Genomic DNA, 12,992 nt, shown 5'->3' on the forward strand with positions numbered 1-12,992 from the left:
AATATTTTCATGTGGTCCCGTGGACGTTTTTTACGCCTGATTTCTAGAAAACCATTTGACCTAAAATTATACAAATGAGTATACAGTACTCATCAATAATTAGTAAGGAAGAAAAAACATACATTATATCCACAGCTGGTTAGTAAGTAAATTAAATAAATAAAATAAATCCCCGCACACAACAACAGAATCTAAAGACTACAGTTTTATTAAGTTTTAAAGACTGTCACATATCACAGGTGGTTAGCGTGTGGCTATGATATTAATTAGTGAAAACATCATTTTGAATGATAAATAATCATATTATAACGAAAAATTAACTTTTCTGAAAAAAAATAATATTTCACTATCAAATATATATATAACAAGGTATGCAACTCAAAATCAGCCCAAAACGGGGTGCATCGCTTTGAACAGCCATATCTTCATAAATTTTGCAGCGATTTTCACGATCTCGGTCTTATTCAACGCAGAAATGAATTTCCTTTCTGGAAATGTATATGTCTTGCAATATTTTAACAAATGCTGGGTCAACTTTTAAGAAATAACACGATACACAACACGCATGACCCAGTTGACAGTGATCATGCTGTCTTTAAGACTGAAATCTTCACGGAGTAAAGGGCAACTTCCCTACAAAGTTCATGTAGTTCGATACCATAATTCAATAAAACGTATGAAAAAACATTATTACCGTTCTTGTCGTTACATTCTGCATCAAGACTAACTGTCCAGCGCCGTTTGAAACCTTTGTTTACATACATTTCAACTAACTGACATTTTAAACATACGAGTGATTTCATTGGTCCAATGCGGAGGTGTGTCTTTACAACTGGAGATTTCATTCATAAAGAATACATGATCACTGTCAACTGGGTCATGCGTGTTGTGTATCGTGTTATTTCTTAAAAGTTGACCCAGCATTTGTAAAAATATTGCAAGACATATACATTTCCAGAAAGGAAATTCATTTCTGCGTTGAATAAGACCGAGATCGTGAAAATCGCTGCACAATTGATGAAGATATGGCTGTTCAAAGCGATGCACCCCGTTTTGGGGTGATTTTGAGTTGCATACCTTGTTATATATATATTTGATAGTGAAATATTTTTTTTCAGAAAAGTTAATTTTTCGTTATAATATGATTATTTATCATTCAAAATTATGTTTTCACTAATTAATATCATAGCCACACGCTAACCACCTGTGTCACATATGTGAATGTTCTTATAATATGATTTAATGTTCAAATCCATATTTGACAAGCCTTCTTTTTGTGATTATTTGACTCTTATTTCCCAAAAAAAATATGTATGGACCAAAACTGTTTACATGGTTGTTTCATATATAATATATATTATATATACTATGTTCACAGTGTTCACAGTATCTTCTAAGTAACTTTTGACACTTAATAAAGGTTGAGTTTCTTCCCTTGTTCGAATATTAGCCACTTGTTTATCAACAATAATACTTATTGTCAACAAAACGTTAAAACAACAGTGTTTGCAATAATGTTCCCCCGATCAAAAATGATTCTTAACAAGATAACACGTAAGGATTGTTTATATATCATTTTATTGTATGTAAAAAATATTGTTTATCACTAGATCTAATGGCTATTACACAATTATAGGAAAAATACGGACCATAAATATTTTTATATCCCATCATCAGACGTGCATTGTCGAAATAAACCACTGTGGAATAAATTTACCTTTATTTCAGCAGTGCTGAAATATAGCTGTCACGCGCGGCGAAGAATGTTCATATTACTCGGAATCAACTATAAAGTAATCATTTTTAGTAAAATCGAATCAGATTTAACAAAACAAACAATTTGATACCAAGATGTAATATAGTTTTTACACATAATGCAACTCAAAAAGCAAATAAACATTATTTACAAATATTAAGTGCGCGTACTCGTGACGTCATTATTAATACGTCATACGACACAATGCATGTTGTTTCACGCTAAAGATGCAGTTGTTTAGTGTCTTTTTTTCATTATTTCTTAAAAATCGGGGACGTAGAGGTATGATAAACGAAAAAACAGGTTGGTTACTGATCTTTTTGTAATGTATTAGGCTCGACACGATTAAAATAATGAAACAATGTTTGCTTAAAATATCTTTGGGATTTTCCGTCTAGTTCGATTTTCCTATTCTATGTTTAAAGAAATAATTTACGACTAAGAAAATTGATGGGATAAATCGAATACTAGGTCGGTGCCGAATAAAGCAAAGTTTATCTTGCTCGGCACGAAAATCTGAACCACTCGCCAAGGCTCGTGGTTCAGATTTTCTAAGCCTCGCAAAATAAACTTTGCTTTATTCGGCACCGACCTAGTATTCTCTATATCACCGATAAGTATATCTCTTACCTCACACAGAATACAGCTATCCGTACATATGAACGAACACACGTTACACTTGTCAATTGCCATTGTAAGTCACTCACACGTTATCACAATGAATTTGAACAGTATTAAGAAGGATTCAATACTGAACTTCCAACTTTTTATACCCAAATAAGTCGGTCTGATTTGAGTAATTCTTTTATGATTGCTTTAATCAATCTACACGAAAAACAATATACACTTATTTCATGGATGCGCGGTGAACAGTCAAAACTGTTTCCCAAGGTATCAGGGATGACTTTGGTATTGTTGCCCGAGGCCGATAGGCCGAGGGCAACAGTTCCAAATGTCAGCCCTGATACCGAGGGACAACAGTTTTGACTGTTCACCAAGCATCCATGAAATAAGTGTTTTATTACCTGATCAAATTTCCAACATAGAAATAACAGCAAACTAAATTTTTATTTACACACAACAGTAATCGATAAAATAAATAAATTTGACTGTTTAACTGTAAAATGACGTCATTTTTTCGACGAAATGACGTCATTATTCCAGCGGGCAACAGTTCAAACTGTTGACCGGTCAACAGTTCGATATTCACCGGTAACAGTTTAAAACATTGCAAATTTCTTTTTCTACAAGGAAATAGCCAAAAATAATTAATTATCATTTATATAAGACATCAGGTAATAACAATGTTTGTTGAAACAATTAAAATTACGATTATGGAAATGTGATAACAACAAACAAATTATACCAATCATGTTCTTTAGTTTTTCTCTAATTACAATCCATTAATGATCACAGTTTGATATTTATAGGAAATGCAACACAAAAGAACACACGAACCGCTACTTTAATAATACATTGCCGACTTTGCAAACTAATATATTAAAGCGATCAATTATAACACCCATTTGGTATGCTGTTTGTGGTTTCTTGAAATAGTAAATTTCATTACAAATAAATAAAATAGTATTGGTTATGTTTTATCGATATTTATTTCTTGCTAACATGTTGAATACATACTGTTTTCGTATATTTGTTCACTGTTTTCGGGCGTACATTTTACTGTTTTCGTATATCAAAAAAAGAAAATGAATGTGGATTTTTTAATTAAAATCATAGTTTAACGCCACTATCACGATGTAAAGGTGGGAAATCTAACTGTTTTCGGTACATGTTACTGTTTTTTCGGTATTATGTCCTCGTATTATAATTCTTACATTTAAAACAGTAATAACATGCTTGTCGTAGAAAAGTAATAATTAATATAAAGCATCATTTTGTGTTTTGTTGTAAACATTCATAAAAATCATAGTTTATAAACGCAAAATCACAGTTTAAACGCCACTATCACGCTGTAAAGTTGGGAATTCTAACTGTTTTCGGTACATGTTACTGTTTTCGCGAAAACAGTACTGTTTTCGTATTTTAGTCATAACCGGTAGAATAGATGTTAGGCTCGCAAATAAGGATCAGGATCATTATTAGCCTACATTTTCGTTATCTAATGATGACTCAACTTCTTTAGTACAGTCAAGTACCATTACCTGATCATTACCCTACATGCAACACATTCGTGTTCAAGACTGGGTATCGATTAGTTTACATTCTTATGTTCCCAAGTATTACCGCCATAACTTTTGCAATATTGAAGATAGCCACTTCATATTTGAGCTGTCACATTTTTAGTGGTAAAGTCAAGGTCATTAAAGTCAAAGGTCAAATATATTGGTCAAAATCGTCAAACTTAAACATTGCCATAACTTGTGCAATATTGAAGATAGCAACTTCATATTTGGCATGCAAGTGTATCTCATGGAGATGCACTTTTTAGTCATTAATTCATGCTTCTCACCAGGTATGGTCAAACCGTTGGCACCTGTCCAGCTTTGATGCATTTGCCAAACTTTGTGCAATATTGCAAAGCTGTCTATTGGATCAGTTGATCTGAACAAATGAAGCAACCGGGGTGGCAACCATCAAAATCAACAATCCAGAAAAGAAAAATGCTTTCACAGGTTTTCATGATTGTCTGGTAGCCACATGTAATCAACTTATTATGCTCCATCATTAGAAGGCCTAATTTCACATTCCTTTATTGTATTTGTCCACATCCTGCAAAAAAACTCAAATTTCACTGCTGGGCTAGATTAAAACTTTTTGTTGTTGACCCAGGAACTTCAATTAAAGCAAAGTCTGGCTTTTGATGCATGCATTTTTACGTTGTCCCTCTCTTGACTCCTACATATTATATTACCCTGGCTTGCACCATTTTGACCACAAATGTTACAATGAAGCTAACTTCAAAATATAATTTCCGTTTTTGCATAGTATTTCACTTAAGTTTATGCAAAAACTATTTGCATACTATTTTGACCCCAGACAATTCCTTTCTGACACCTGAACATTTCAAGCATGAGGTCATTTTGCTCCTGGTTTTCAGAATCTATTGAATCCTCGAGACATTTCAGCTTGCCAAAGCACAACATGCTCATGCAAGTTTTTTGTGATTACATTTTGTCAGACCGAATCTCCATTTTTTTCCCCCATGTGTATATTTTGACATAATTTGGAACTGAGACACATGCAGTAATAAACAAAGTTAATAAAATGCTTGTCAACATTTTAGAGATCAAACCTTTAAGCAAATCTTTATATTGTAATATATCTTGCCCCAAGTTTATAAACTTTTTAGCCTTGCAGATGAGCTACCTAGGGCAATATTTTTTCCATCACGCATAGCAATGCTTCAGTAAGTTTGGTTATATTTTGCAAAAATCAATTGATTATTACAGGTAAAATGATGGCAGACCTCCATGAGTGCGTCTCTGAACTAGAAAGGTGGGCGACAGGCAGAGCAGTGGTTCTAACGGGCAGTGGGAACACATTTTGCTCTGGCGGTGAGCTTCAGACCGTCCAGAAGATCCTACACAAGGGAGGGGACATGTGCAAACTGATGCAGTTCACAACCTCGCGGTTATATTCTCTTCCACTTATCAGTGTAGCTGCAGTTAATGGCCATGCTTTGGGTGGTGGGGCGGAACTGACGACTGCATGTGACTTTCGAGTGATGACCACCAAGGCAAAAATTGGTTTTGTTCAAGCGCGAATGAATGTCTCCACAGGGTGGGGTGGCGGAACCCGGCTTATTGGACTTCTGGGTAGAACTAATGCCTTGCTGTTGTTATCTTCTGGGCAAGTGTTGAACGCTGATCAAGCCAAGGCACTGGGATTTGTGAATGAAGTGTTTGATACCGAGGATATAGCTAGCGAGGCAAGAAAGTGGATTAATAAAACTTTAGTGGGCGATTTTACTGTTACAAGAAATATTAAACAGATGGTACTTGAAGGAGCTAATATGGAAGATTTAGCTTATACACGTGAGAGGGAATTGTTTACCAAATTGTGGGGTAGTGAACTTCATCTCAAGGCTTTAAATGCTAATATGAAGCACAAATAGTTATTGTACTAATTGAATCATGTCTGTAATTAAATAATTTATTCAAACTTTGTAATAAACAAGAGGGCCAAGATGGCCCTAGTTCGCTCACCTGAGAGGAGTCGGTTCATTCAATCTTTACCAAATGTCAAACTTGACCTAGATATTGTCCAGACAAACATCCTGGTCAAATTTCATCATTATTTCATCTGCGAGTCATGATCAATATACCTATGAAGTTTCATGATCCAAGGCGTAAGCATTCTTGAGTTATCATCCAGAAACCATTTTACTATTTCAGGTCACCGTGACCTTGACCTTTGACCTATAGACCTAAAAATCAATAGGGGTCATCTGCGAGTCATGATCATTGTACCTATAAAGTTTCATGATCCTAGGCATAAGCGTTCTTGAGTTATCATCCAGAAACCATTTTACTATTTCAGGTCACCATGACCTTGACCTTTGACCTAGTGACTTGAAAATCAATAGGGGTCATCTTCGAGTCATGATCAATGTACCTATGAAGTTTCATGATCCTAGGCATAAGCGTTCTTGAGTTATCATCTGGAAACCATTTTACTATTTCGGGTCACCGTGACCTTGACCTTTGACCTAGTGACCTGAAAATCAATAGGGGTCATCTGCGAGTCATCATCAATGTACCTATGAAGTTTCATGATCCTAGGCCTAAGCGTTCTCGAGTTATCATCCGGAAACCATTTTACTATTTCGGGTCATCGTGACCTTGACCTTTGACCTAGTGACCTGAAAATCATAAGGGGTTATCTGCGAGTCATGATCAATGTATCTATAAAGTTTCATTATCCTAGGCATAAGCGTTCTTGAGTTATCATCCGGAAACCATTTGACTGCTTTGGGTCACCGTGACCTTGACCTGGTGACCTGAAATTCAATAGGGGTCATCTGCGAGTCATGATCAATGTATCTCTGAAGTTTCATGATCCTAGGCATAAGCGTTCTTGAGTTATCATCCGGAAACCATTTTACTATTTTGGGTCATCGTGACCTTTGACCTAGTGACCTGAAAATCAATAGGGGTCATCTGCAAGTCATGATCAATGTACCTATGAAGTTTCATGATCCTTGGCATAAGCGCTCTTGAGTTATCATCCGGAAACCATCTGGTGGACGGACGGACCGACATGAGCAAAACAATATAACCCCTCTTCTTCGAAAGGGGGGGGGGGGGCATAATGAGAAAACTGCCCCCCTCCCAGCAGCCATGTTATTCAACTGACCAGAACCATTTTTGAACTCAACTCCCGTATCAAGGAAACAAATGTTCTGACCAAATTTCATTAAAATTAGGCCAAAATAGTGACCTCTAGAGTGTTCACATGTTTTCACTATATACATATAGAGAAATATGCCCCGCCCACTGGCGGCCATGTTTTTTCAACGATCTGGACCATTTTCGAATTCTTCCGAGACATCAATAAAAACAATGTTTTGACCAACTTTCATGATGATTGGGCAAAAATTGTGACTTCTAGAGTGTTTACAAGGTTCCTCTATATCCAAATAGGGAAAACTGCCACTATATACATATAGAGAAAAATGCCCCGCCCACTGGCGGCCATGTTTTTTCACCGATCTGGACCATTTTCGAACTCGTCCGAGATATCAATAAAACCAATGTTTTGACCAACTTTCATGATGATTGGGCAAAGATTGTGACTTTTAGAGTGTTTACAAGGTTTCTCTATAGCCAAATAAGGAAAACTGCCTCGCCCACTGGCGGCCATGTTTTTACAACAGACCGGAACCACTTTTAAACTCAACCAAGATATCATTAAGACAAACATTTTGACAAAGTTACATGAAGATTGGGCATGAAATGTGACTTCTACAGTGTTTACAAGGTTTTTCTCTTTTTTTACCTAGTGACCTAGTTTTTGACCCGGGAAGACCCAGTTTCGAACTCGACCGAGATTTCATTGGGACAAAGCTTCTGACCAAGTTTCATGAAGATCAGACAAGAAATGTGGCCTCTAGAGTGTTTACGAGCAAATGTTAACGGACGGATGGACGGACATACGATGGACAAAGACCGGTCACAAAAGCTCACCTGAGCAATCAGGTGAGCTAAAAAGTGAACGCATTTTTATTTGCGTTAAGTACAATTTGATATATTTGGATATATTTATGTCAGTTCAAATATACTGAATATTTTGGTAGAACATTTGGTGCATTAATAAATAAATGAGAACACTTTTTCATCTATTCATTTTATTGTACATGTATGATAATAGAATACATAAATAACATTGAAAAAAACAATTATACACTAAATAACAACAAATTAAAATTCAAAACATATGGACGATAATATTTTCCACTCCTAGACACATGTAAAAGTCTATACCTAAAGTGAATAACATTCAACAGAGCATAAAGTTGTGGAAATATTAAGTTAAAATAACTACAAATAGATATGTGAAAAAATTTCAAACCTCGGCCTTCAATCTAGACACATATTAGAAGACACAAAAATTACCAGTGTCATTCACGTATGTGTAAAAAATGGAATGCATATGTTTGTGCATTAAACCTACCAAACAAACTTGAATACATATTGACTTTCTTATAAAACTTTGATACTTTCTTACAATTTTAAGCATACTTTGAGCGCTCTAATATGACTGGCATTATTAAGTATCCAGTTTTTATCCAGTCATCAATGCTTCCAACAGAAGTTTTGGTATTAAAGATGCATCATTATGTAAACAATACTATTTATATCGAATGGCGAGCAATCAGCATTTTATAGACAGTATCTCACATACCAACTGGCAACAAATCTTAAGACAATAGAGTATATACAGACATTTTTGCCATTGTTTCCAATTAAAAAAATTCTCACCTAGGGAATCACAAAATGAACAAAAGTACTAAAAGAAGTAATCTCAAACATACAATTATCATCACAAAACATATCACCTATGACGGATTCATATAGACATTTGTTTGATGAAAATACATTTACACAACCTATGCAATTTTATACATGTATATATACATTTGCATGACCAGTAGGACCTTGTGTAGATTCTATACAAAAATGGAAGAAACCAAAATGATTAAAGTAAGTAAATACTCTATCACAGATTAATCATGTCAAAAACAAAACCCTCTGATATTAATGTAAACCACTGGACTGGAACAAACGAGATAAGTAGTTAATGGCTAATAGGGTATTTTCAACACATAAAAACAGTATTAAGCAGCATTTAATTTAATATTTCTTAAAAAACATATCTTTTTGTACATGCTCAAAGCAAAATATTGATTTGTGTAATTGTAAAAAGTAATTTAGAACAGTGATAAAATCTTAATGAATGATTTGTACATAAAGCACTGCTATATGCACATACTCTGTTAAAGGTTCTGTAGTAATGTAAAAATCTCATTTAACTGTGCAACTGTATTTTATCAATATATTATTGGTACTACATAAATAAGAGTGGAGAGAGGCAATAGTAACTCTATATTTATTGTAAAATGTTATTAACAAGCTTTTCTAAACAAACAAATAAATTTGCAAGAATTTCTAGCCAATATATTTACAACAAAGGTAAGTTTTATTGTAATCCATATCTTTAAAACATTCATAGTTTGTGAGAATTTCAGGTTCATGAATTATAAGTCATGTACTGCAATTTATTTTGTCACGATAGGACAATATTGCATTTAGATTTTAGTGTAAGCTATTAGAATACATTTTCCAGTAATTCTACCATTTAACCATCCATTAATAATACATTAAAATGCAATGAAAAGATACGTTTTTTGGCATGATATGATCCATAATAACTTAATATTGCATAGGCAATTACATTTCAATAAACACATCATATTAGGATTAACAGTAAAACTTGAAACTTCAATATTAATCAAAATGTTTTAAGACATGTACCAGTTATATTAAAAGTAAAATCCAATACAATTGAAAAACATAAAAGAGTCATTATCTAAATTAATAATACTTTTTTAATGTTTGTTGGTAATAAATTTAAAAACACATGCAAGGAGAAGAAGGCTAATGAAACAAATGCAATTCATAACAAACTTGTATATACATCAGACAAAATGCGCACATAACCACACACTCACAAAAACAAAGATACATTTATGTTAACAGTTAACAGCAGAACAAATTCTCTGGAATGCTTTAAATGGACAGACTAGTCTTACACAATCTCCAAATATGTCATCTACATGATCTACATAAAAATACCATTATAATGAACACTTTGTAATTTCAATACATGTATATAAGACACTCTGAGAAAAGGGTATTAAATGCATGTGCATAAGGTGCCATCCAAGATTATCCTAAGGCTTAGGATAATCTTGGATGGCACCTTATGCACATGCATTTAAGGCTAAGCAGTCTGCAAGTGCTATTTTGGGACAAAACTCTCTCGTTTTTATTGTATTTTTGGTTTAACCCTTTGCATGCTGGGAAATTTGTCGTCTGTTAAAATGTCATCTGCTGAATTACTAAAATTAGCATTTTCTTCGAATTTTTTTCAAAGAATACTATCAGAATAGCAAACAGTTTGGATCCTGATGAGACGCCACGTTCTGTGGCGTCTCATCTGGATCCAAACTGTTTGCAAAGGCTTTCAAAATTCGGTTCCCGCACTGAAAGAGTTAAAGGAAGACTCTTGTAGATGACAATCCAGATACAGACTGGATGGGCTAATCTAAGCAACACTTTCAATTAAACCCCCTTTTCACAGAGCATCACTCATATTCAAGTTCTTCAAACACATTTTTATCACATGCTAAAAGTTATAGTATATGTAATATAATTATTTAATCCTAATCCATAATATAAATATGTCAAATATGTTTATCTCAAACATGTGCTATATAGCTTTTTGAGCATTTTCATGCTACTTTTTGTTTGACTGACTAATTGGTTGACATTGTTTTGCTGAAATGAAGTTTTAAAGTCAATTAACCTTACATAATGTAATCAACTTTCTGGTTTTATCATGACGTTGATGTTAATATTAATTTTCTTTGCTAATTTATAGGCACGATATAAAATAAATCCGAAACTATTTGTCATACCATGTTTTAGAAAAACTCTTTACAAGAAACTTTGCGGTAAGCTTGTCAAAGGCTCAATTACTAACACAATGTCTGGACTCCTTTAATAAAATGTGTTATGAAATGACAACTCGTTTCAGTTCCTATATATTTGTAATGACAATGACAAATACGTTACATGTTTGCTAACAATATTACAGCAAAGAATGATCGTTTTTTTCCATTTCTAATTTCTGAATTAACCTTTGTCTCTGTCATTACTACCCTTAACACGTAAACTAAAACTTTTAAATTCAACATTAAAGAATAATACACACATACATAGTATATTTAAAATGTGGAGGGGGGAGGGGCCTTAGATCAATATATTCTTCTAGACTCTGACCTTCTTTCTGTATCTTAAACAAATAATTACAGCATACAATATAAAGTCAGCACTATTTAATAATGTAAAGCATTACATAATATGCAGAGTGTAAATACTTAAACAATGGTCATGTTTTCAGACAGGATTTACTAAAGAATTCAATATTTTTTAACTCGATGGATCATTTTTGCTGAATGGGTTGAACTTAACGCATACCATTGCTTGCAATATATTTTACACAAAAAAATCCAGATTGTTCATTGTACAATCGAGGTCATTGTGAACCCTGTGTCAGAAAACTGTGTGAAACACATAGTCATGTACAAAGGTTACACACAAACAAGTCATCCGAATTACCTTTTCAGCCAAACTCTTATATAATTGCTAGAGAGCAACACAATGTTGTATATAATTGCTAGAGAGCGACACAATGTTGTACATAATTGCTAGAGAGCAACACAATGTTGCCAGCCCGCTCATATTGGCAATCTCAGCAAATGAGAATAATTTTTTGAAAAAAAAAACCTGTACAGAGCATACTTGTTGATTTCTTTGTAATAAAAGTGTTAAATTTAATTTGAGCCTCGGTCTTGGAAAACAGGGCATAATGCATTGGCAGTCAGCACAAGCTAATCTGGGACAACACCTCATGCACATGCATCAAGCTGTGTTTTCCTAGAGCAAGGCTGAATTGTTTCTGTTAATGCCTTGGCTGGGATATGATACGTTCTTTATCCTTAGTACAGCGACTTCATGCCTTCCTCTTCAAACTGTGCCCAGGCATCGTTGAGTTCTATGAATATCCCCCTGGCGAGGGCTAGATGTGGCGACTCTGTCAGCTGAAACATGAAAACACACGAGTGCATAACATTATGTTCATTCCTGCAGCAGAACTATCAAAGTTTCACAATCATTAGTAACATGGGCAGCATTTCTAATGTATTATAGAGGAGTCAAGTAACACAAGTTTGGGGACCTTGCAGTGTAAAAACAGACAAGGGCCATAACTCTACCAAAACTGACAACAATCCTTAACAATCACCAACACCACCTAGCATTTAATGAGGAGATAAAAACAAAAACTTCAGGAAAGACAGACAGTTTATTGTAATGCTTATTGCACATCCTCAGACTTGTGTGCAACCCTCAGCACACAATTAGAATGTACCAAGAACATGTCCTAGTTAAGCATGTCTTGTCCATGTACACATGTACCAAGAACATGTCCTAGTTAAACATGTCCTGTCTATGTACCAAGAACATGTCCTAGTTAAACATGCCCTGTCCATGTTCTGAGAACATGTCCAAGTTAATCATGCCCGAACATGTCCTAGTTAATCATGCCCAGTCCATGAACCAAGAACATGTCCTAGTTAATCAGCACAACAGAAAACAAATGGTTTTCCTTAAAGGTTGCCATGGTGGATATGGTGTATGCCTAGCAATGGGGAGGTCACGGGTTAGATCTGCACTGTGAAAGCTTTCTTTAAATCTCCAAAAGACACTTAGTACTGGTTCTAGGCCCAGGAAATGGACTCGAGAGCGTTTCAAATAAACTGTAGGCTTTTAAATGCAATCAAGCTAAAATAAATAGGTTTAAACTAACTGAATTTCCCAGACAATGTGCTGAAATATTCTGCCAATCATATATTCTGTCATTTTAATTTAAACATTAACAGTCCTCAGAACAAAAACAAGCTCATTTGGACTAATATATTTGTGAGTGCTAT

At 34.5% G+C, this 12,992-nt stretch overlaps 2 protein-coding genes across 2 annotated transcripts in view; one reads left to right on the forward strand and one right to left on the reverse strand.

Moving 5' to 3' along the window:
* The first annotated feature begins 4,289 nt into the window (after window positions 1-4,289).
* Window positions 4,290-5,924, forward strand: LOC127853596 (ethylmalonyl-CoA decarboxylase-like). The gene is made up of 2 exons (XM_052388264.1): window positions 4,290-4,389; window positions 5,167-5,924. The coding sequence occupies exon 2, from the start codon at window positions 5,172-5,174 to the stop codon at window positions 5,829-5,831; it is 660 nt and encodes a 219-aa protein (XP_052244224.1). The 5' UTR covers window positions 4,290-4,389; window positions 5,167-5,171; the 3' UTR covers window positions 5,832-5,924.
* A 3,385-nt stretch (window positions 5,925-9,309) lies between these two features.
* The window catches only part of LOC127853586 (cyclin-G-associated kinase-like), a 41,153-nt gene continuing 37,470 nt past the window's right edge, over window positions 9,310-12,992 (reverse strand). Inside the window, exon 24 of the mRNA XM_052388247.1 lies at window positions 9,310-12,101. Within this exon, the coding sequence (XP_052244207.1) occupies window positions 12,000-12,101 (102 nt within the window). The 3' untranslated portion in view covers window positions 9,310-11,999. The remainder of the gene's footprint in view (window positions 12,102-12,992) is intronic.

The sequence above is a fragment of the Dreissena polymorpha genome, chromosome 12, assembly GCF_020536995.1.
Source record: "Dreissena polymorpha isolate Duluth1 chromosome 12, UMN_Dpol_1.0, whole genome shotgun sequence".
NCBI lineage: Eukaryota > Metazoa > Mollusca > Bivalvia > Myida > Dreissenidae > Dreissena > Dreissena polymorpha.